This window comes from Homalodisca vitripennis, chromosome 4, assembly GCF_021130785.1.
Source record: "Homalodisca vitripennis isolate AUS2020 chromosome 4, UT_GWSS_2.1, whole genome shotgun sequence".
In the NCBI taxonomy this organism is placed as follows: Eukaryota; Metazoa; Arthropoda; class Insecta; order Hemiptera; family Cicadellidae; genus Homalodisca; species Homalodisca vitripennis.
Genome location: NC_060210.1, coordinates 148,321,985 through 148,348,226, shown reverse-complemented (window position 1 = coordinate 148,348,226; position 26,242 = coordinate 148,321,985). Strand labels below are relative to the sequence as shown.

Below are 26,242 nucleotides of genomic sequence, written 5' to 3'. Positions count from 1 at the left end.
AGTAACTTACTGCATTGTCTCCTGTTGGTAGCTTGTGCCTAAGGTCACTGTGCTGTATAGCTGCTCCCAGTCTTCCAGTTCCAGCCACCACATCAGGTTTATCAGGTTGTGAACTGTCTCGTTGTTGAGTCCTCTTGCACCAACTTCCCACCACAGACTGTTGCCCATGTCCTTCAGCATATCTGATATCTGTTATTTAAAGGAGACTATTAACACATTTTTTTAACTTGGGTGAAAATTGTGTTTTTCAGGGAACAAGATAAAGAAATGAGTAAGGCTCATCTAATCCTTCGCTCAATCTTAGTCTCTTTCTAATGGCTTAACATGTTTGGTTTATCACATGCTTGGGTTCACCAAACCTCTGTATTGTGTCCTTAATTCACAGAGTTCTTGGAACTGAAACCAAATAGTATTTGGTTCCCTCCTAATTTATGAATCTCTTACTTTCATTTCCCCAAAAGCCAAGGAATCAATCAAGCTAGGTGATTTCACAACTCCAGTATTGAATTATTACTCTCCATATAATCTAAAAATCAAACTTATCTTGCAGAATATATAATTTTTAAAATTACTCTAAATGTCATAAAAAGCTCATACAGATATACTAAGATCTATAACTATCATAGCTATTGTTTACTAATCTACAGCTAATTTTGTAGTATGTATAATGCAGGCTTTGCAAGTGTATGAGCACTTCTGGTTACAGTGAATTATATTTCCTATACCAATGTTGAATTTGCCTTGTTGCCATGACCAAGAAAATATATCAAAATGTGTATATTTATGGCCATTGTAATTTATCCAGTCTTAGTACTTTTTGTGCCATAGTTGATTTTGTTTTCTTTCTGATCAAGAGAATACATACATAGGTTTGAGAAGCCTTATTTCTGTCAAAGACAACTCAGATGGGTTTTATACATTTCTATAAATGTATAGTAAAAGTTAGAAAACAAATTTGTCTTTTATATGTACATGTTTACAGTACTGATCAGGCACTGCACACTTAATATTTGCTCAAATGTACATTAAAAATATATTTTTAGTAAAACTCAATTTTCTTATCAGGATATTTTCTTATTCTGTGCTCAAGAACGATAGCAGAAAAAGGTTAAAATAAGAAGTGTTGTTACTATCTACTTTCTCTATGCTTTCACACTATAGATGTAAACAATTGAAAATAGTGATTATGAAAACATATAGTTGTGCCTGTTGTACCTATTGTATTAAATTGTAATTCTGGGGTAACTGGATTACCGGTGGAAGGAGTAGGCCCAGAAGAATGATAAGTACTGGACTGTACAAAAGAGGCTACTATCAGCGAGGCGCGCATCGCAGATGGCAGTGTTTGATAACGAAATTGAGAGGTGGGGTGAGGTAGACGTGCTGTACCTCCCGTTTCAGTTTATCGGAAGTTATAGTAACAAGTAGACTTTGAAAGTGCTTAGAGTTAATCTTTTGCTAATCGTCATCGAACCTGCAGGTAAGTGAACCTTTTAACTGGAGTCCAGTCAATATTCATTCTTAGTTATTTTGAATAATTTTGGGGAAAGAAATATTGTAAAAATTAAATTTAATGGGAATTTAGGAACTTGTCCTTTTGATCTGTGCAATATAAAACTTGTTGGTGCAGTGAGCACATGAAAATTTTACATAAATTTATATAAAAATACTAAAAGAGCTTTGTGGTTGTTACAGATGCTTTCAGCACTATTATTAAATCTCTAACACTGAAAAATTTTTAAATCTCTAACACTGAAGAATTTTTAAATCTCTAACACTGAAAAGAAGTAATATTTAAAGTAAAGTAAAGAAAATTTATAACAAAATAAAATTGAATTTTGATGATAAATTAAAGTGAAGGATTGCCAGATCAGATTAGAGTGTGAAAGTTTTGAATTTTGAAAATTGAATAAAAGACAAGCTGTAAGAACTTTGTACCTTTTTGGAGTGACGAATATATTACAAGTTTGAATTTAAAGTTATCAAGAAGTTTTAATTTTAATTTTAAATCCAGTAATTATTTTCAAGAAGAAGTTTTATTTTAGTTTGAACCTTATTTATTTCAGAAGATTTTCGTTTTCCTTTTTTTTTGAACCTTCACAAACATTTAAATTTCAAAGCTAACCCCTCATGTGCCAGTAAAACGGTACCTACACTGTCATAAAACAATGTTTACACAAAACAGTTGATCACATTTAACAGGCACTTTCAATTAATATTTTGCAACTTACTGCTCTAATGACCAGTAGGGTGTAACCTGGAGAGATTTTTGACATAAGAATTACCTATATTCATCCCAGGATGAATTTCAGTGCAATCAGTTGATTAGTTTACGCATTAAAGCAGTATAAACAGATAAAAGCATTTTCACATTTATAATATTATTAGAATTATTTGACAATATACAAATATATAATATTTCAAATAGCTAAGAAAGAATTGAGTTTTCAGTTATTGAACTACAATAAATGTGATAGGATAAAAAGTGTATGAATATTTTGGCACCATTCATTTCTGTTAAGTTATTGTACCAGTGAATATAAGTAATTTTACTTAGAATATCAATCAATCAATAATATCTTTATTCAAGACATACATCAAATGTACATGAATGCGTAATTCTTAATAAATAAATTCAAGGTGATGTTATATTAGTTGCACATATATCCATAGTTGAAAATAGGTTTAATATTATTTAAATTGTTTTTATTACCCAATTATAATTAATTCTACTTGACTTCATAAATCAAAATCAAAATACATGGCTCTGGAAGTAAAACTTTTCAAAGTTATAACATGATAAATCAATTAAAAACTGTTTTAATTTATTTTTGAATCTAACACTATTGTTTTCATTCCTGATGCTACCTGGCAGGTTCCCCATAAACTTGATCCCCATATAAGTTAGGCTTTGCTTAAATTTTTCTTTATTATGTTGTTTTATTACAAAGTTATTAAGTATATTAATACCTACCTCTTGTAAAACTTCTGTTTTATTTGCAGGGGGTATGCCATGAGTTGCATCTAGCAGTAGCTCTTTATAAATCAATTCTGCATTGTTGGCTGACTCAGATGGAAATGGTAGTTCCTTCTCAATTGCACCAGCATCTTTTAAGACCAAAGTCTGGCTATTTAAACAGTTGTTTATTATATGATGCATATAATTCAGGATATATAAATATGAGACACATTTTATCAAGCATGTATGTTCATATTTAAGGAGGAATAGAGGAAAGAAACCTTAAAGATTTTAAACAGCTGCTTCTTTTCATTCCGTGTTCCTAATTAACAGACAAAGGTGACATTTTAATCAGAATTATTTATAGGTTTGTATCATCATCTCAGCCATAAATAATTATTCATTATTATTTATTATTTATCATAGTATTTTGAGTGAATTAAGAAGATAAATCAGGATATTTATATTATAGGCAGTTTTGGCCATGTAAATGTAGGAGTGAAATTTCAAAGTCATAAGTATTATATCACACTTCAATAAAACATAGTATCCAAATTTTGTAATAACAATAATACTTTACTTTCAAATATTCTTTACAGAAAACTATTAATATACTTTATAAATATTAATATACCAAATAATCCTTATACATAAATAAATACATACAAAAATTATATTTTCAATGTGTCTATAAAAAATATAGTCAACGATTAATGAATAAACCTTTGAGGAAGGCATCAGCCACAACATATTATTATTGCAATCTCTCGGAATCCAAATATATGCCACTGAAAATATGTTTATCCAAATACAAACTTAGAGTTTTTGATACTTATTGGACAGTTAAGTTACCATTGCAATCTCACAGGATCCAAACGTATGCCTCTGAATATATATATATATATATATATATATATATATATATATATATATATATATATATATATCTCCAAGATCATGAATGTAATGATGAGTCATATCGAATCAAATCTTATATCTTATCAAATTTCAATGCATCTAGTTTATATTTTTTTTGAAAATTTCACTTTTCAATCTTATCTTTTCCTTATCTATGATGATTAAAATGTATTCTGTTAAGCTAAGATTAAGAAATGACTTTACTAGTGACCATTTCAGTTTAGCCTCTAGTTAAAATTCAAGAGCAATTTTGGATTCCAAAAATATTTTTAAACCCTTATTATATATTTCCGAATTGAAAGAGATCTCATTTTAAAGATATCATTAGTAGACATGCAAACATATTTTTTGTGTTTAATAACTTTATGGCTTATGATGAAAAAACTTACTTATCTTTTTATAAAGCTTTATAGCAAGCTCTTAAGCTTTTGAATTTGTATCATAAGTTTAAAATGAGATGCTTGATACATCTCCTATAATTGTAAGACCAAAACAAACTCATACAAATTTATAGTATAAATTAACATTGAATTTATAAGATACAGTTATAGGTCATTTTATTTGCTAATGTTTCTACAAGAAGTACTTATGATATAATTTTGTGATAAGAATCTTCAGCCTAGGAAAAGAAAATTAAAAACATATTATTACATATTATGCAGATTACAAAATACATGACCTGTATCTGTTGATAACAATACTATTTTTTAAGTGCAAACATGTAAAGATAAGACTGTCACCTGACTAAAAATTAATGAGCTTAAGCGTGGAAGGGCTGCAAAGTGATTGAACCCCTTGCTGTGATGTTCCGTAACAACAATGGGACTCCCTTGTCAATGAAATACTCTCACTGTAGGATACTGATCACTCACCTAACTAATGAATAATGTGCTTCAGCTTGAGCCTGGAAGGGCTGCAAAGTGATTGAACCCCTTGCTGTGATGTTCCGTAACAACAATGGGACTCCCTTTCAATGAAATACTCTCACTGTAGGATACCGTTCACTCACCTAACTAAAGAATAATGTGCTTCAGCTTGAGCCTGGAACGGCTGTAACGTGATTGAACCCCTTGCTGTGATGTTCTGTATCATCATTGGGGCTCCCATGTCGATGAAATATTCTCTCTCACTGTAGGATACTGTTTCTGTCTGTAATGATTACACCATCTGTTACTAGTTGTTGGAGGTTTAAAGCTATAATCTTTGTTAAATAAAAGCTTAGATTTAGCATATGAAAAACATTTTTAGAAATCATTTTATTGTCCATTTAGATCTTGTTTTCATATAGATAAATAATCGTTGAGTAGTTGATGTTGTTGTTGAAAGATGAGCCCATTTCCATCATCATAAATTTGTTAGAATGACGGAATATACTATAAGTTTAAAACGTTAATGTAAGAAAATTAACAAAAGTTTGTTTATTTGATGTGTGTTTTATTATATAGTTAATGTATTACATATAATTGATCAGTAAAAACAAAATACTTCATTACCTGATATGAATTAGGACATATAAATTTTGGGCTGCTTGACCATAATGTAATCGGGTGGTTCCAACAGGACTGTAAATCCAATATTTTTTTCACATGCTTCAAGTTGCCTAGAAAAGGTTGCACAATATACTCTGCTTTGCATTTGCCGTAAAGACCAACCTGAAAAATTTATCATAACATTTAGCTGAAATGCATATTTCTCTATATAACAGAACATATCTGAAAAAAATATAAATCTGAATCTTCACCAACTACAACAGAAGATTAATAATAATAATATTAGTATTATACATAAAAGTATTATTTGTTTTAACTGGGTACAGGAGATGGAACAAAAATTGTTATCATAGATCAGATGTCAAAAAGATAATCTTGCAATATTACTGTGTAAAAATTAAATCATATTAAAACTTAGTGATTATTTTGAGCCGATTAAATTTTTAAAATTAGTTGGAATCACAGAAACTACTGGAGACTGAATTAACAGTTTATGACACACTAGAGCTTGTCATAAGGTTAAATATAATAATCTACAAACCAAGAATATTATTAAAAACTTATATTACAATTAATTTAAGTTAAATGTTTTCAAAATAAAATAAATTTAAATAATTACTAAAAAAATAGTATTTAAGGAAGCATTCAATAAATAGATAAATAATATATTGTTTTTAAAAAATCAGTTAAGTTGTTGGGTAAGCATCTTGATAGTAGGCTAAGTTGGGATTGTCATGTGGAGCATCTGTGTAAAAATTATCATACATATATTAGTTATATGTAAAAAGGAAAGCTTTAAGAGCAGTAAGAATATTTCTGATATGGATTCACATCTACCCATTTTAAAGAATGTCAAATAATTACTCTTTCAAACATGTAATATTTTGAAGTTTAAGTAATGTCAAAGAGTCACTAAATGAACTCCATATTAGACAAACACTCACAATATTATCTTACAAGAAAAATTATCTGCTGGGCTTAATATCAATAAGGTGATAAACTCACAAGAAGTCATTCTTAAACAAAAATAAAACTCTTTGATAGTTATCAGAAGTACAGTAAGCCCCCGTAACTAGTGCAAAATAATAGTAGGAAAATGGCTCAAGAATAATGTTTTTTATTCAGTTGAAATTTGTTAGCCTGTGCTTATTAATTTAAGTTAATAGGTTTACTACGTCATAATTTATTTCCTGGTTTTATATTTTTTATTGTTTTCTGTAGTATATATCAATTATTGTAATATAAGTTAAATGTTATTGTTTTTTATTGTTAATTTTAATTTTAACTTAATTATAACACTGAAATGGTTGCTGAATAATTGTTGAGTAAACTGAAAATGATAGGTTTGTAGCACTTAAATTACAAGTTAAATCATTTCAAAATAATTCATTTTAAAACTGTACTATTAAGTTTCTTGTAATAGTATTGTTTGATTAAATATGAACATCTTTAACATGGTTAGATTTTAATGCTAGAATAGATCTCCAATGTTCTATATTTTATGTAGTATGATTTTGTCAATCACACAAATTGAGTTCAACGACAATAACATTTCTGACCTCTAAAAATGTAAAAAATCAAGAAACATTAAAGAATAATAGGATGACTTTATTTTGTACATAAAACTGTTATTTATATTTAATACCTGTTTTGACAATTATTTTTATATAATTTTTGTTCATATTAATGGAATAATTTATATCAACGAATTAAAATTTCAATATTATACAAGTGTTAAATAAATAAATATATATAATATTAATAATAACTATAAATAATGTTTACAAGTAAATCTATTAACCAATATAAAAATAAATATATAATGAAGAAAACACCTTTACAAAACTTTTGATAACTTCCATGAATTCTAAAGAGAGAATCCATTACTATTTTTACTCTATTGTATTTTATAGAATTGTAACTGTTAATGAAATCTACTGAAACTAAAACCTCTTCAGAAATGAAGGCCAGCTCTCCTGCAGCAATATACTTGATGTCCAGCTGTAGTAGAGAAAGAAGAGCTCGCTTGATGTTAATAGACCAGTCTGTGTCTGTTGGTGCCACTGTTAGACTCTCCAGGACTCCGTCCTGGAACACTACCCGGAATGGCAGCGACAGTTCTCTGTGACTCTCACCCAGGTCTTCATCAGACTTTATATCAATTAGCTGGATAAACAAAGATCAACATATGAGAATACTTGTGATACATTCTGATGCAATGTCACTCCAGTTATTAAAGTTGAACAAGTTATTCAATAGCAATTTACCACTTCAATGATATTGTTGAAACAATAAAGACATAATTGGCATTGAGTTAGTAGCTCTCTGATAAAAAAAGTTCTTCATGATATTCTAATATTTCAGGGTTTGTCCGGAAAGTAATAGGACTGAGTCAATTAAAAAAAATGTATTGAGCAAATCGTTACAATTCTTTAAAAACTTTCAAGATAGGCTCCTTCTGCGTCGATGCAGCGCTGCCAGCGCGATTTCCAAGCATTGAAGGCGTCACAGAAGCCATTCTCCGGAATAGCCTTGAGAGCCGCGGTACAAGCTGCTTATATCTCCTCTGTCGTCTCAAAATGCTTGCCTTTTTAAGTGAGAAAACAAAAAAAGTCTGGGGGGGGCCACATCTGGGCTGTAGGGCGGCTGTGGAAGAGTTGGGATGCCGGCCTTGGTCAGGTAGCTATTCACAAGAAAGACGGTGTGAGCCGCAATTTCTGGTCGCCAGTGAGCACTTTTGGGACCATCTTCGCACACACTTTGCGCATGTTCAAATGCTCCGTCACAATTTCATGAACGACAGATTTCGGTAAATGTAACATCTGGGCAATTAAATGAATACTTAGTCGACAGTCTTGAGTTCAAAACTTTGCGCACACGAGTCACATTGTCGGTGTTTGTCGAAGTCGAAGGTCTTCCAGCAAGGTCTTCATCAGCGACCTCTTCCCGGCCCTCCAAAAAGGCCTGGTGCCACCGAAACACACCACTTCTTGCTAAAGCAACATCTGGGTAAGCCTGCTTGATTATATCAAATGTCTCTGCCGCAGATTTACCGAGTTTCACACTGAATCTAATCGTGTACCTCTTCTCTAACGAACGCTGCATTTTCAGCTTGCACCACTCACAAAAACACGTCACTTGAAAATGCCTGTTCTGACTCTTCAGGTGCTCGGAGACAACTGACCAGCCGCTTGTTCGTTAGCTAGGAACACCCTCTACCGAATCCAGTCGTTGCGCGCACGCTCCGAAGTACAGTCTCGGCAAAAGAAAATCAGTCCTATTACTTTCCGGACAAACCCTGTATTTGTAATAACATATGTATCTTTGAAATATGACTATTAACCCATTTTATTTTTATCAGTAGTAAAAAAAAATGTTAAAAAACAGTCTCTTAAACATTTCATTTATTAACCTATAATCTCCTTTTTACATATCTCTCAAAATCTATGTATCAAAATGATAACTTGAGATTATATGTAATCGTATGAGAAATCAATGAAACCTGTTGGGGGTTATTAATAACTGTATAATAACGCATGTATTGGACCTAACAAGTCTCTGAAATATCACTTAATGACTTTTTCTTTTCACTTATTAAATATATTTCAAAATTTAGATTTCAGATTATATTTGTTTAAATAATAAAATTTAAAAATTACCAATCATTAATTAGCTTAGTTTATAATGATAAAGGTGGAAGAATAAGAAAGAAGTCTGTATCAGTATGTAGAGCAGCCCTGTTGTGATTATGATTGTTTTTCTATAAAAATTGTTTAGATCTTGAGGATATTTTAAAATCAAATTTTCGGACTCAAAGTTTAAAACATTAGGCAATGATCTGAGAGACAAATTTCAACTAAATCACAGATTTTAGCTCAAAATTAGAGAATATGTATTATGAATACAGTTTTAGTAGTAGGAGTAGAGTAAATGAGTTGGTGCTTAAAATGTCCCTAAATACTATCATATTTCTTACAGTCAGTAGCGTAAAAAGAATTGTACCAATTTTCACCAGTAGGAGAGTTTTACCAAAAATGGTCAATGGTCCTAACAGACCCTGTCTGCTACTGCTTTTAACCCTCAAACTGGCAATTATTATTATAATGTCGATCTGACTATTTCAAACAGAAAGAAACGCTGATTTCAATGGTGAAATTTGTTTTGCTGTTTTGGCAACAGTGATGTCACATTGAGGTCATAAAAATCTTGCCAGAAAGATCATCTTCCTCTAGTCATTTTGAAAAATTAGGGATATATCATGGGTATAGTCTTGGTTTATAGTTTGGGTTTGTTATAGCTTTGTTTCAGGCTATAGTACGCTAAATGTTGGTATATTTTAGAAACATTTAGTGTAAAAATTATATTTTTGATTATTTTTTAGAATAATCCTATACATAGTAACAAATTTAGGTACATCCTACCACTTTTCAAAAATTAAAATTAAAAAATTGGTTATTCATTAATTGAATGTTATGTGGTGCATATAATTCTATAAATTTTGGTATATATTGGAAACATGTAGTGAAGAATTAGATTTTTTTGTACATTTTTGAAAATTATCGTAACAATAGTAACACATTTTCATGTAATATTTGTGGTTTATATAAATAATTATATACATAATTATTCTTCAAAAGAACCTTTATACCATTATATATTTTCTGAAACTAGATAAAATAAAGAAAAAATTGCTGTCTTAGATTCTAAATCTAAATTTTTTATGGTTTATACATTATGTTTTTATACTAAAATTATCTCCACATTTTCCTAAAACAATAATTTATTACATATATAGGTTTATAGTAAAAATGCACTTTTTACAAAATGTTTAATGTACGGTTACAAAACACTAAAAAATGGCATGCATTCTATGGAAAAAATGACTGCCAGTACAAGGGTTAAAGCTACCATCTTTTTTAAATAAAAGTTTAGATTTAACGTATGAAATACAGTTTTGGAAAATATTTTGTTCTGTCATTTAGGTCTTGTTTTCATATAGATAAATAGTTATTGATTTAAATACATTTAAAGATGATATTACCCATAATTGATGGTTTCAATTGGCATTTAATCTTGTGATATTTTACAAGCATTTCTTCAAAAAATTAATTTACTATAGGATTATAAAAAACTTTATGTAGTATTTATTATGGCCTCAATTTTGTATGTATAACAATGATTCTTTAAATATTATAATCCAGAAAAAATTATGTATTGAATGAAAAATAAGAAGCTGGCTTCAAATATTCTGAAGGTAATAAGTACATTTGAACTCACAAATTATATATTCTACAATAATAATAATGTATATATATACTATTATAATATAGTACAAATATAGTACAATATTAATTGTCTTGCCTGTAATGTAGTCAAGTTATTTACTGTCTGAGCTATCAGCTGTGCATTTATATTCCATTCAGATGATATCTTCATAGGGTAATTAGAACCCACTTTGATTTGGGCATGCCACAGAAATTTTATTTCCTGATTTGCTGAAAAAAGCTCATGCTCGCCTCCAATAACTGCCTGTAGTGTTGAGAGGAATATTCCTGTAAACGTTACATTCATTGATTATATTGTGCTATTATGAGTATTTAAAGACTAAAGGCTGAAATTTGATCAGAGTTCTTGTAACTAAATTTCCCACACAACAGTCTTGACTTACCCATCTAATTTTGAATGAATAAGAGTTTTCATGTAAATTCTTCCTATCAACTTAAACTCCAAAAAAGTAACCGTAGACATTATGAGTTACTCACTAACCCTTAATATCTTTTGTGGGTAAGGGAAAGAATAAAACAAGACTTCATTAGCGCTAATAGGGAGCCAGTTATCAGATCCCATCTGAATGTTGAATGGGTGTCAATTTAACATAACTGAATTTCTCTAACATAGCCAAGAGCAGAATCCTCATGGGTTGGACTTACACAAAACTTCAGAACTCCATACTATCATTCATGTAACCTTTCCAGTTTACAAAGTAACAAAACACTGGAAACACGTAAAATCATAATGAAATGTTGGAAAACAAACTTCACTGTTTTGAAAAATGTGTAACTGGCAAAGATGATGGCACTAATATCTTTTGAAAAATAAAAAATTAATGTGTTAAAGAAACCTGAGGTATTAGGATGTAGTTATGAGTAACAAAGGTTGAGAAAATTTATTGTGAAATACTCGAATAAAAGTGAATGTTATAGATAAACAATTTATTTTGACTTTGTGAGTATTTATCCAAGAGTTAACTATCACACTTATGGAAAGGATAATTAATTATGATTCTAACAATTTAGCAATGACAGATATTAAGGTAACAGTTTAGAATAATACAAAAGGGGCTTTAAAATTAGTTGAAAGTACCTAGGCTTAAAAATAAGTTTAATGAATATGATAATGTTGACTATTATAGTTTTAAAACTTTCTTTATTTTACACAGTGAGACATTACAGTTATCTGTGTATGTCAACTACATAATTGAAACATGAATAAATAACAATAGTTATGATAAATTATTAACAGAGCAAGTAATTGTTAAGCTTGTATTCAGATAATGTTGAGAGATTCATTAAAGCTGTAAAAAGCCATTCCAATGAGATTGTTTTAGTAATTTATTATTAGAATACCGCTTAGGCATTTCATGGAAATTTTAGAGGATTTTGGATTAAAAAATAATACTGTAAAGATTATATGTTTGTGTTTTATTTTACTCTGGGTAAAATGTCAATAGTTGATCTTAATATATTACTTTGACATCTCAAGATACCCCCTTGTTTATAGCATTCAGGAAGTTATTATGGTTATATTAAAGTGGAAAGCTATGTAAGTACAAAAAATATTTTCTGCATATGTCAACTGAACTTAATACATAATTCAATTCTACTAAAATGTAACAATTTACCTATTTTAGTCTTTAAGAACAAAATTATGACTATACTATTAATTAAATGTGTGTATAATGTAGATGATTTTTTTTATTGACTGGAAACAAATATTTCTAAATTTATTAAATTGCATATAATATTTTTGTACAGGTATGTCAGGTTCCACATTTAGGTCAGTATTATACTTGTTTCTAGTGGTGTGTTATTATTAATCTTTTAAACTTGTAAACAGTAGTATAGCTCTCTTAATGTTACTACTAAATATCAGTGGTGGTATTAACATATATCTGTATATTTATATGACTAATAAAATTCTTGATTCTTGGCATCATCTTCATTCAGCAATACTGCAAATTTCTGGGAGTACTGCCATTCATAAGGGTAAGACAAAAGCTTCATCATCATCATCGTCATACTTTATCGTCACAATGAATATTTACGATTACAGCAATAGCTGTAAAAACAGGTAACATTCGCATAGAATACAATTAATTTATAGACATAAAATTTAGTCATACAAAGTTTTACAATTATCAGTGAATAATCAACTTAGAATATATCATCATTCCTTATGAATAAAAAATATACACATATTATAGAGTAAATGTTTTGACATATACCTAAAACACATCTAAACTAAAATATATTTTTTCCAGTAGGTGATCAGCAAGACTGCTTTTGAATGTATTGGTGTTTATTTTACTTTTTAGGTCAGAAGATAAAGAGCTTGTGTAAGACATGGGCAGAAATAATGCTATGAGTGTATTTGTATAGTATATAAATTTAAAATACCACCACTGTATTAGAAAAATACACAATTATACTCAATTATAACTTTGTTCGGAAATCATCTCGTCTATTAGTATAATAAAATTCAGCCTAACATCTTTTTTACAAAAAATAGTCTTTTCTGTGATGATTAGTTTGATTTTATACCAAGCAAATACACTGCAGCACAAGCAGCTGAAAATATTGTTGACACAATTTTGATGAATTTTGAGAACAATTGCAATACTGATTGATTTGACACCTGACTGTGTATAAGTTACAATTAGGAAAATGTGTTAATTGTTTCTATTGTATTTAAAGAATAGGAAGAATAGCACTCCAGCACTCAGATAAGTCTGATTTACAAAATACTATAAATGGAGTGTCACAAGGATCAGTTCTTGAATATTTTCTACTTGTAATTTCAGACAATGATTTTTTACTTAGTATGCCTTGCACATCAGTATTGTATGCAGATGACAGAATACTTTCACATCATGATAAAAGTCTAGTCAAGCTAATTCAGGAGGAAGATTATGTGTAAAAAAAAGAGCCTTGGAATGGATTGAAACAAACCTTTACTAAGTAAACAATAACAAAATTGAAAATACTGTTTTCTTTAAAAGATATAATATATAATATTAAACCTGTTGAGTTGCTGAAAATGTACCTTGATAGTTAAGATTAAACTTTTATTAATATTCAACTCAATAACACTTTTATGTACACATATATTGAATTATTTATCTTTTAAGCGAACTAAAAAAATGTGTTACTATAAATGTGCGGGTCACAGATTATAATACATTTTATACTGTTATCCAATGTACATGGAATAACTTAGTATGGTAACTGAAGCAGCGTATAAAAAGCCTTTAAATTGTGGAAAAGGTCTTGTGAATTATTAATAATGTTCATGAATATTAGGAATACATGTGTGCCTTTTTTTAAACGACTAAACATTTGTATACAGTAATGACCCTGTCATGCATGTAGATATATTTATGGTCATAATAAGGTTATTTTAAACCAAATTATACCAAGTGCCAAACAATAAATTCATTTTCGTTTTATAGAAAAAAATCTTCATGAAATCCTTTTTTGGCTGTTTACAATAATCTTATGGAATAGTTAATTAAATTTAAAACTATTAAACTTCTTAATGTTTTTATTTTTCTCAAAATTATAGCCATATATATCTATGAACATAATAAATGTGCACAAAATTATGTTCACACAAATATTTCCATCGTCAATATGATGTTATCTCTTGATTAAGAACAATACCTAAGGTTACAAAACATGTTCACAAAATTGTAATTTTCAACATCATATTTAACATATTTAATTTCTTTAACATGTCATTGCACACCACACTGTTTGTGAACGAGTACATATCCTGCAGCAATTTCCTCACATCTTGTATAAGTGGCTATACAAATTAAGTAAATCTTCCAAAATGTGAGCAACTTTTTCTTTTAGTTCATTGTCTTTAACAGATATGAGTTTTTACGTGGAAATAACTTTACTGAATAAAAAAATATACATTTTATTATAAATATAAATGTTTCATGCTATAATGCAACTACATGCAACATTAGCAATTTGCCACTGACTTGGTCTTCTGCTGCTATAATACATAAATTAATTAAACATGTTGAAGGCCAAACAGAATTTCAAGTAAAAATAGTCAAATAATAAACGTCTCTTAGCAAATTGCTTACATCAATCATAAATGACAGTCCGCAATCAAAACGTTCATACATTAACTTAATGATCAATCAGTATCAGATTGAAGACTGCTGCAGACTGGTTTTAATTAAAATCAGGTAGTGGATGTAGGTAATGAGGGTAACATGGACGCTCCACCTCTATTTTATCCAAATAAAGAAACTATTAATAAAACTCTGTATTTGCATTACTTTGCTATGAGGCATGTAACATGTTATTACTTTTTAAAATAGAAATTTAAAGAAATAACTAATAATACGATTGTAATAATATGTGAATATATCTTCAGGTAATGTTTATTCCCTTTAAAGATACTTTGGAAATATAAAATCAACATTTAAAAATTTATAATAAAATATATAACTTAAAGTTACTACAATACTAAATAAAATTTGTATATTTTTCAAAATACAGTACAAAATAAAGAAAATCAAGTAATGCAAAAATATTTTATTGCAAAAAGTATCTATAGAACATTTATTAGTGATGTCAGTACTACAATTTTTCTCTTTGTAAATCTGGGGTGATGTTATTTATACATGCTTTGGTCAAATGTGTTGGGAATGGGTCACCTCTTGCAAGAACAGCTCTGATTTTTTTCAGGTTTACCGGGTTTGGGCAGTAGTTATTACGAGATGATATTTTGGATATTGGTCTCAATGGCAATTGTTTAGAAAAACTCGACTGATCTCTGTTACAAGTATGAGCAACTCTATACTTGTTCTGAGGGAATGAGTTTGTACAACTTGTAGTATTGTTTGCCTGCGGCAACTTAAAGGTTGAGTAGTTATCATATGACTGTGAAACAGATAATGCAGGTTTAGATTCTGGTTCCAGTTTGTTATCACTTTGTTGAACTCTGACTCTGGGATCTCTAGTGCTGAAACTTGTAGGCTTAGGAATAGAAGACCCCTTGTGGAGTCTAGGATCACGTTGGCTGACAATGGTAGTTGCTGGGGCTTCGACTTGACTATCATCTGCCTTATTTGGTACACTGTAAGAAATTGTATTACATTTAAAATTGTATTAATATTGTTTAATGTTTTAGATGTTATATTATCATTCAAAATATTTAGGAAATCTATATTTAACTCTTTCAGTTATACCTTCAGTAATGGGAAGTAGCAAGAACCACTAATTTTTTGGCACTGAAAGTGTTAAAAGTGTATTCTATAACTAAATAATTCACTATTCAATGATAATAAGACAAACTCTTTTTTATTTAACACATTAACTTTGGTGGACCCAGCTTAGTATTATACTGGTTGACCTAAAGTCGTTACATGACTTGGTTAAATTCAGCTTTGAAAAAAACTCTTCTTGGATTGGATGACTACGGCTGCAGAGACCGATGACATGGATGTGGGCATAATGAATGACTGAGTGATTGGGTTCGAAAATATGTTTTCTTTGTAATGTAATATATGTTATTATGTAAAGTAATATTAGTTTTAGTTTTTATTTTAATCTTTAAATAACTTTAAAAGATTATAAACAGATTTAAGTTGATTAATTTCTTTTACTAGAGTTGTGTATTTGTTTAGTAGTTGGTTTTGTTGAGGTTAAGTGTAAGAAATGGCCATGAAGCCCTAATTTCGCCTCTGTACTAATGTACTAATAAAGAAATTAAGGCTATGACTATGACTTGTATTGCAGTGAAGGTGTTAAATAACAATATTCAAGATTAACATACTCCTTGTTCAATTCAGGAATATAATGTTTAAATTATGAAATTTAAAGTATTTTACTGTATGTGAATTTCACACACATTAATTTTGTTTATAATGTGCCTATGATGTAAGCATTATAAATTACATTAAAATCCAAAATAATATATTTTGGACAAATATGATATAGTCAAAACGTAAATCCATACATTAATAGATCCATACGTAAATATACCATTCAGACTAATGAACCTTGACAATAAAAATAAAAATTTGAAAATAATGAACAAAAATGTCACACAAATATGAATTTATCTTAGTTTTATAATAAAAATCATTTTGTAAAATATTAATAATAGTACAAGTTTGCATTCTTTTTACTTTAATAAAAATATTATCACAAGTTTTGTTAAAGTAATTGGTATAAAACCACATTATTTGCAATAAAATATTTAAAAATGCCACAGTTAATTCAAAGTTGATACTATTACGAGTAGTATAGTAATAAACCGATTTGATAATTTTGAGTCACCTCTGCATATATCTGCAATAATACGATAAATTATTAAATTGGTTACTAAGGATCAATAATCAAATACAAATCATGAAGTTTACTTAGGAATATGAATATTCATATTTTTAACAATTAAGATTGAAAATATTAGTTTATTGTTTGATTTTGAAAATGTATTCTGTGATCGAACAACATGAAGTCAGAACGAACAACAATCATCAAAAATAGGTTTTCATTATATGAAATGTTTTAATTTTGTATTTGGGGTTATGATTTTTAATGATAGAATTAAACTACTTCTGTAATATGAAGGAAATTTTGACTCTTAATGTACTATATTATTATTGCTAAATTAGATTGTCTAAAGCAACTTAATTTTTACTATTTCAAGTTATTATAATATATGGCGGTATTTTAACCAAAATTTATATCAAATTTAATACATACATTTTGTTTTTTTTCTAATTGTAAATTTTGTTATTGTATTGTAAGTTTTTTATATACTATAATATCTTGGTAAACAAGACAACACTTGTCAACAGACTTTGAACTAGTTCTTTCTAATTTTGATTAGCATTAACAGCTTGTATGATCTAAACTGATGACTTGAGACTATAAATCAATTACATAGGACCACTTACTGTAGTTAACTCTCTCCCGGTCAAGTTACCATGACACTCTTTTGACACTGCTGTGGTGTAAACTGTTTAACACTTTAAACATATCATTCCATTCAAATAAAAAGAAAGTTACATAATTTTGTAAATATTATTAAACTCTTTATGATGTGGTGGTATTAAAAACATTATTATACTTACAAGTTTAAAGTAAGTGAAATAATAACTTCCAATAAATCATTGTTTATGTCTTGTACATTTATAAAATGTACAAGTACATGCTGGGCATTATTATTTTATAATATGAATTACATAAAACTTTTACTTACATTTTCTCCTGTTATTACTCCAAGAACACTTGGTTTTAAATAAAGGAATGTCTCACTGTCAATGAAGTAATTTACAAAACATTAATTATATTACTCCTAGGTAGCAACACAATACATGAAAAAACGTCCAGTGAACAAGGAAAGAATTACTGTGAATTGATTATTTTGTAAGAAGTTTAAAAAAAACAGCCAATGATAATAGTACAAAGTGGAGTGTATTGATTAAGAAGATCATTTCCCTACATCCCACTTTTTACTAGCATTATACTCTAACATGAACATAAATGTATGTAACTAATAACCAAATGTAACAGTTTCAGATGTAAAAATACAAAAAGAATGAACTTCAACCACAGAAGAAAATGTAATTGTAAAAACACAGTAAACACCGCGGCTAAATAACAAAGTCATAGCCGTAAAGGGGAAAAAAAGAAGACCAGGAAGGCAATTGGTGGTGACTGGCCAGAAGAGGGTTAAATTTATCAGAACAGGTTGAATTTTTGTTAAAAATTCAACCAAGATTTTCTCTCATATTTTTTAAGGCATTTTCACAGTTGTTTACATTTTTCTGGTAAGATAAAGTAAATAACTAGAGCATCTAATCAATTTTCCTATATTATAAATTATTATGCAACACTTGCGCTTAATACCATAACATTCAAAAGAATACTGCATTTTCTTTATATTTTGTGTTCTTTATTTTACAATAAAGTATTATTACGATTATATAAAAAGTTGAATTATTTTAGTCAACTTACTTGTATTCTGAAGAAGAGTCATCCAGAAACTTTTTTTTAACACCTGACTTGATATTAGGATGATGTTTACGAATACTTTGTTGTAGTAAATGAAACAGTTTTCGTTGTGAATCTATTTTTGGAGAATGAAGAAGTTGTAATGATTTATAGAATACTGCTAAGTCTTCTGAATCAAAAGTATGCTCAGTTGTATCCATTTTTAAATCAATACAGATTATCTTTTAATACTAAGTTACTTAAAAACTTATAGGAAACACAGATTTAGATATAGATTGTATTGTTTCTATTATCAAAATTATTACTTTGCAGCTGATTTGTATCTCCATCCAATTAATACTGCCTGCCTTGTACTTCAGACAACAGGAACAGGTGATTATATTTTTAACTATATGATTAGTCTGTAATAACCAGCTGATGGTTGATTTATTATAAATATACTAAAAAAAATAAAAACTTCCTGAATAATGACAAAATATTAGTTGTTTACAGCGTATCATATTGAAAATTGGGTACTTTGGGATTATACCGACCACACCCAGACATGAATCGTTATTTCACATTTCGTTTCTACTGATTACTAGATTAGCGTAGAACAATATTTCGTCAATATAAAACAGGAATTGTCTTATCGCAAACACCTCCCCATCCTCAGACAGAGGTCAAAGTCGAGCGTCTAGTAGATAACGTGATTGCAGAGTCTCGCCGCCCGTTCAGCTGGTGCATCGCTTTGTTGTACTTCCGTGTTTTACCTCTACATTTCTCCAAACACAAAAATTCAACAAAAACAAACATTTACCAAACTAAACTTTTTATTAAAAAAACACTCAAAAACTTGTTTTTATTCTTGATCACATTCCGCCACCCAAAATGCGAGTGCCTCCGGCCATCAGCGCGGGCTTCGACAGCACCTTCGGTGCTGCCCCGCGCTGATGTCGACGAAAGAAAAACATCCCTCGAGATAGTACCTATCAGTAAAATATCAAATTCTAGAGGGGCTAATCAGAAATATAAATTGAATTGTAATGGAAAGGCAATGATGTACCGTGCAAATCACGTGATGCCGCGCGGCCTGCCGTAATCAGGATTCTCGAGAAAGATAAGATAACAGCGACAACAATACCGATCACAATACCTGGAAATGCTTGTAAGTTTGTAATTTTGTAATTGAAGAGTTGTTTTTTCGTTCTATCATGTTTGTTTCTATAAATTTCTATTTTTGTGTTCTTCATACTGGTGTGGTCGGTATAATCCCAAAGTACCGAAAATTGTTATATTATTTTTTATATTAATGGTCTGAAGAAGATATGAATATTTTTGAAGAAATGTTTTCTCTTGTGGGAATTTGTTTAATAATTTTTAAACAATGGTACATTGTAGCATTCAATGGGTAAGAAGCATGTTAGAATCTCAAGTAGATAATAATATCAAACCTCTCTTTTGTTTGCTAATTAATTAATTTCAACACCTTTATTTTTTTATCACACTGGATATTTGGTATTATAATTTTTAAATAATAGCTTGAATTTGATTAACCTTTTAAATAACCATGACATATGATTGCCACAAAAAACCTACCATAAACGTTTGCATATTACACATGAGGTAAGAACTTTTTTTCGTAGCTGTAATTATGTATAAAATCATTTATTTTTAGCCACAAACAAATACTAAATAGGTATTAATAAAAATTATGGTTTTTTAAGATTTATTTCTTACTTTTTACAACAATAACAAAAATTCTATAAGAGTAACATTAGAACATTGTTTGTGTGTAGTACTCAGAAAAAAACACGGATGAATGTACTCTACATTCCTTGCATTCATATGAAATGTCTTTCCCTTTCTTAGGTCTTGTCTTAATGTTGCTGTAGACAAAACATAGGCTCTGAATCTTCCTCTTCCACTCTCCACTGAGTGGAAAAATGTCCCACAACAAAGCGTATTGTATTCTTTGTCCACTACTAGAACCTATTTGATTTTCTTTTGTCCTTGCATAGAATGAATCTCCAGTAATTGTTGTGAGATTTATTCTGAAGTCATTGAAAGACTGCTTTTTATTTTTGGCACATGCTAGTTTATGCATATAATGTGTATTGAGCACAGTGATGTCCAACAAGTGAAAAAAATAACTTGTGATACCATTTAGTGGTTTTTCAAGAACTATCATTGAACAATAACCATATCTGCCTTGTTTTATTTAACTTGTCAACAGCCCTCAAGTCATGATTTGGCAATCACTTCTAACTGTGGCATATTCAATAAGCCTAATATACAGCTGAGGGCTGGAGTACCAGTTGTGCAAGTAAATTACACAATTCAATCTAATATATGATTGCATCAGTGATTGTATTACTTCTGTAGAGATACCTAAGTCCTCTGTGTCATCTATACTCATGCCCTTCCCAGTATATACTATGAATCCAAAACAATGCCACTGCTACAATAACATAGAACAAAAAGTTTGATTCCAACATTTTTCTTTTTTTAATTTATTGTCCCCAACCTATTCTGTCTAGAAGAAAGTCTGGCTATCCAGCCAGATTTGGAAAATCCCCCTAATCCCTCAAATCTGACTAGGTTTTGTTTTGACTTAAAGAAGGTCATGTACCTGTGCCTCTGTGTTTCTATTAGTGTACATATTTTTTACAATTTGTCTTGACCAGTTCAAAGTGAGTTGTCATCGAATTGTATCAAATCTAATAACAGTAAAAACCTGTCTTGACTAAAAGTAGTTGAATAAATTTTAGATTCTAGTAAAGGATCAATACTCCAGCATTGACTTTAAGAGTTTTGTTATGTGGCATGAGCATATTAACAGCCAAGAAACAATATATTTCACCTGGGCTCGTTTCAAAAAAATATTTCAGTTTTGAGAAATTGCTAATTTCATTTTTTAAATTAGCATGAGCACATTTATTAGTTTTCCTTGTATGTGGGAAATTATATTCCAGTCAAACAGCTGATAAAAACATTGCTTTCATTTAATGTTTCAAAAAGTTTACCGTCTATCTATCTCCAAATAAAGGCCAAAGTTAGGCTCATCAAATTAAAATTTGTTTGTCTAACAATTACCATTGACATATATTACACTTTTGTCAGGCCATTGTCTGTACTCTTGGCATTATTAGGCAATCTCTCATTTTCCAGAAGGGTCTAATTCTGGAGTTTGTGTTGCTGAAATGTCCATGGTTTATTGTGTTCAGTTTTGATGTCCATAGAGTCAAAACTGTTAGCTTTATCTTCTTCACTGTCAAAAACTACTGCACCAGAATCATACACTATGTCTATATGTCATTAGTCAAACCTTCCACTTCTCATCTAATTTCATCATCTGGTAACAAACAGTCTCGATCATGCTCCATATCCACAAGAATTCACCACAAAATTGCAATAGTATACATGTATGAGAATACACTCTTGTCTGTGCACTAAAAGGACATTCAATCATTAACTGCCTGTCACATAAAAGGCACAATGTTTTAATGATGCTGAAAGAAAAGGTAGGAACTCCCACAGTGATGCTGGTGAGCTATAAAGTGGATTCTTATAAAGGATTCCCTTTGGGGGGGGGGGGGGTAGTTATATAATGACAAATGATGATTTTTGCGCTACATGGGAACTTAGCCCCTCAACCCAAAATAGGGGGTTGTGGGGTTAAGTCAAAATTTTTAAATGCAAACCCCCATCAAATGACACTTCATTTTAAAGGTCTCTATAAAAGAAGAACAATGCCAGAGGTCTAGAGGAGGGGGGTGGAACTTTTGGGAGACCTGGTATATTTGTCACATTAAATGCAACTATTTTCTTAACTGAAACAATACCTCACACAAACAACAACTACGTTACATATCAATGAATCTAACCACAATTATTACTTGTATCAATTCCAATCATATTTAAAGCAGTAGAGCTTGTAAAGTTACCATAGCTCAAAAACATCCTAATATAAGATGAGGTTGAACGTAAAGTATATCTATATGACTATCGCATAATCAAACATTCAACAAAACCTCCGTAGGATACAAAAGAAAATCAAAATAACCCGTACATGTTGTAATTCAGACTTTTTACAACAAAAGATATATTGATAGGCAAAAGCGTTTGTTTAATTTCAATGTCTTAGTAAACAAACATTACTTTGTACAGGTATTACAAAACAACTAATTCCACATATTTTAGAACTGTTGCTTTATATGTTTCTTGGAATCATTTCATAATAATTGTTCAGAGATTTTAAAATGAAAATTACTCAATTCAATTTAGTATGTATCAAAAATAAAGATAGATATTTTTCTAATCTTGTTGATCAAAAAATATCTGTGTTCTCATATATCTTTATGATCACTTAAGACTATTGTGTGTGAATTTTATGTGAATGTGTTATAACACATTAAAATAACTTGCTCCCGGCGGAGCAAGTACTTTTTGCGATTCAATGTTTATTGAAATTTTATATATATATATATATAGAGCACAGTTGTATTATACAATTAAAGCAATTAATTAATGTCTTCACACTATCTGGATATATAATTTTATTACATACAAATTTTCTAACTGAACATAAAGTAATCTCTTATAGATAGTTCATTTTGTAAAAGTCTTAGATATTATAAATAATAAAATGTACACTGTTTAGTAAAACTAATTTACCAATGACTGATTAAATTTTAGTTAGTTTAACGTTACTCTTATGGGATGACACTCAAGGTCGTTTCGTTACAGCTGGCTCTTAATGCTCAGTTGTAGATTTTGTTATCAGATACAATAAAAATTAATTATGACAGTTAAATTGCATAACTTATTGTGACATTTTACATAGATTACGCAATTAAGTCACTAACAGCAATTTTATTACTATATCAACTAACAACCAATAAAATTATTATAATTACTTTTTCTTTTCAATACAGAAAATTATATTAGCTTATATTACACTAGATCATACAATAATTATATAAAATTAGATTCAGTAAAGCACAATCAATAAAAACTTTAATATTTTATAAATTTAATAATATCTTTGGATGATAACCAAGATGGCTAATAATTTTCAATATCTTAATCTGACATAATCTGTTATTAAAATCTTGTTACATCTTGGAATTATAACAAGTTTAACAAACAGTTTTTAGCTTCTGATCATCCTTATCCACTTATGGATTATTCCTTTTTTTTATCACCACACACAGTAAAACACTCAATATAATAATCCATACACTTGCTTACCTGAACAGAGTAGAGTTAGTCTCATCATGGTAATGTCACCATAATTTGATGAAACACTTACAAAATAATGGAACGGTAGACGTTTCAGCGGTGTCAATGATTCAATAGAATCACCCTTGACCCAACAAGGCTATCAGGAGACTGCTCCTGACCAGTGCGGCAGACACTCATTAGCCTTTCTAATCATTTAATGGACAAAGTGCAACTATATCTAAACAGCTTGTACAAATACACAAAATGTCAACTAACGGAACTTAATTTTGTTTCAGAGAGTTAAATTGTTGAAATTAAAAAATTCCAACAAGTAAAATGTTTGCATTACCTTATTTCTTGTTTAAATTATAAACTATGGATTATTTATGCATCTTGCAACAAAATCTACAATTGGGAATTAGAAACTGGCTGTAGTGAAATGACCTTGAGTTTTATCCCATATGAACAATGTTAAACAACAAACACTTTTACAGACCTAATTTTTGTAATAGAATTATCGAGATGTCTCGTTTTCAAGATATAATTAATACACACCCAAAAGAATTTTTTTTGTACACTTTTGAATATTAAGATGAAGTACAATAAATTACAGGTTTTTTCTGAATGAAAAATACAAATGCAAGACAAAGTAAAATGCGATTTGATACCTAATAAATATATCTTTGAAATAAGACATTCCCAATAATTTCAAGGCCAAAAATTAGTTTATAATAGTGATTGAAGTAACTACTATAATACTTTTTCAATATTATTACTAAAAAGTAATAATATTGAAAAATCAAAATGGCCACCTGTGTAGCTGGTTCTTAATAGTGAAATCTCTCATTCTTTTTGAAAGTACATTTATTAGTTCACAGCTATACAAAATTCTACTCTATTTGGTCCTGTTTCAAATTAATTGTAAACTTAAAATTCTTGGAAAACATACATTACCACTACACATCATCACATTTTACATCTAGTTAGGAAGAGCTACCAGAAGAACATGCTCTAAAATATATATGTTACTTGAGGCCTCGTCAGGCAGTGAAAAAGTAGTGTTTCAAAACTTGAAATTGGGAAACATGTAGTTGAACATATTTCTCACAGAAATACAGTGAAATACTAATGAAATTAAACATAAGTTCCAATCTTCAAGATTGATTCTTTCCAGTCATCCATTAGTACAATCCTTACAATCACAGCCAAACAAATAAATAGGAAATTATGACGTAGTGACATATTTTTCAGTTGACACTGATTTGTTTATAAAAGAATGTCCAGATAAGATACTGTTATTAATGACTTTCACCAGCTTCTAGACTGGTGATATACAGAGTGTTCTAAAATGTAGGACTGGTTTGCAATCGATACCCAATTTTGTTGGAACAAGTTCTGTTTATATTTTTTAGTTAAACAAAAGAAATTCAAGAAGTTCATGTATTAACAATGTTTTGAAACAGTATGAACTGTAAAACTGAAATAAATAATAAACAAATTGATACTTACATTTCTGAACCTATACTAATTTATTACAGATTAGTGGTGAAACATAATTAGGCAGCTGCTTAGTAAAAATCAAATCAAATTTATTTTATACTTGATTTAATGTTTTAAGGTGATGAAAAACATTTTTAAGTTGAACAATATTTTTCTCACTTTGAATTCATAGCCTTTTAACATAACTTCTCTGAAAACAGAAAAAATTTTAAGACACAAAGAATTACAGGCACTACAGTAAGCTAGGAAATATATTTAATTTTGTTATCATGTCAAATAAAAGTAACTGAAGATATAAATTTGAAATTGTTAAAGCATATTAACAAGGAGAAACCTTTTTATTCTTTTATAGCTGAAGGAAGTTACATTTTTATTCTTTTATAGCTCAAGGAAATTACATTTTTAAATCAAATATAATCTTTAAAAACTACGTTATTTATATATATTTTCATCAGGAAATACAAAAAAAAACGTGTCACTTCCTCCAGTCATTTTTCATGAACATGCTGTAAAATTTCATATACTTATTATCAACGGTTTTACTTTGTGACTGATTATAAAATGTCCCTAAATTCTGCTTCAAATGCCACTCCTTGTATAATGATCAAAGAATTTTATATTTACTATCTTTAGGAATGCTATCTTAACACCTTCACTGCTAGTATCCACTGATGAGACCAACTTCTCTTAACCAGGCCCTGCGCTGTAAGGCATCTGCCGCAGTTAACCTGTTAAAAGGCTATGGCAGAAAATAAAAACCATTCCATCCATAAAAACCGATCACACAACCTTAATCAGTTAACAAGCATCAAAATCAACAAAGACACATTCTTCATTTTTATTTGCCAACATGCAACTTTCAAACAGTTGTCAACATTTTGAAAATTTATCTTAAAATTTATTTT

At 29.4% G+C, this 26,242-nt stretch overlaps 2 protein-coding genes across 2 annotated transcripts in view; both read right to left on the bottom strand.

The window, feature by feature from the left end:
• LOC124360293 (vitellogenin-4) overlaps positions 1 to 24,020 on the bottom strand; it is a 58,153-nt gene extending 34,133 nt beyond the window's left edge. The window contains 7 exon segments of the mRNA XM_046813797.1: positions 11 to 189; positions 2,975 to 3,128; positions 4,887 to 5,026; positions 5,371 to 5,529; positions 7,318 to 7,533; positions 10,729 to 10,919; positions 23,865 to 24,020. Of these exon segments, the coding sequence (XP_046669753.1) occupies positions 11 to 189; positions 2,975 to 3,128; positions 4,887 to 5,026; positions 5,371 to 5,529; positions 7,318 to 7,533; positions 10,729 to 10,919; positions 23,865 to 23,892 (1,067 nt within the window). The 5' untranslated portion in view covers positions 23,893 to 24,020.
• On the bottom strand, positions 15,186 to 18,993 carry LOC124360294. The gene is made up of 2 exons (XM_046813798.1): positions 18,636 to 18,993; positions 15,186 to 15,744 (listed from the first exon to the last, which is right to left on the bottom strand). The coding sequence occupies exons 1-2, from the start codon at positions 18,830 to 18,832 to the stop codon at positions 15,246 to 15,248; spliced, it is 696 nt and encodes a 231-aa protein (XP_046669754.1). The 5' UTR covers positions 18,833 to 18,993; the 3' UTR covers positions 15,186 to 15,245.
• Positions 24,021 to 26,242: the final 2,222 nt, after the last annotated feature.

What these genes read in the sequence shown, in the direction of transcription:
- LOC124360294 (XM_046813798.1), bottom strand. Translation starts at nt 18,832, where the DNA reads ATGGATACAACTGAGCATACTTTTGATTCAGAAGACTTAGCAGTATTC. An exon ending in GACTCTTCTTCAGAATACAA is followed by an intron (nt 15,745 to 18,635) that starts GTAAGTTGACTA and finishes AATTTCTTACAG; the next exon opens with TGTACCAAATAAGGCAGATG.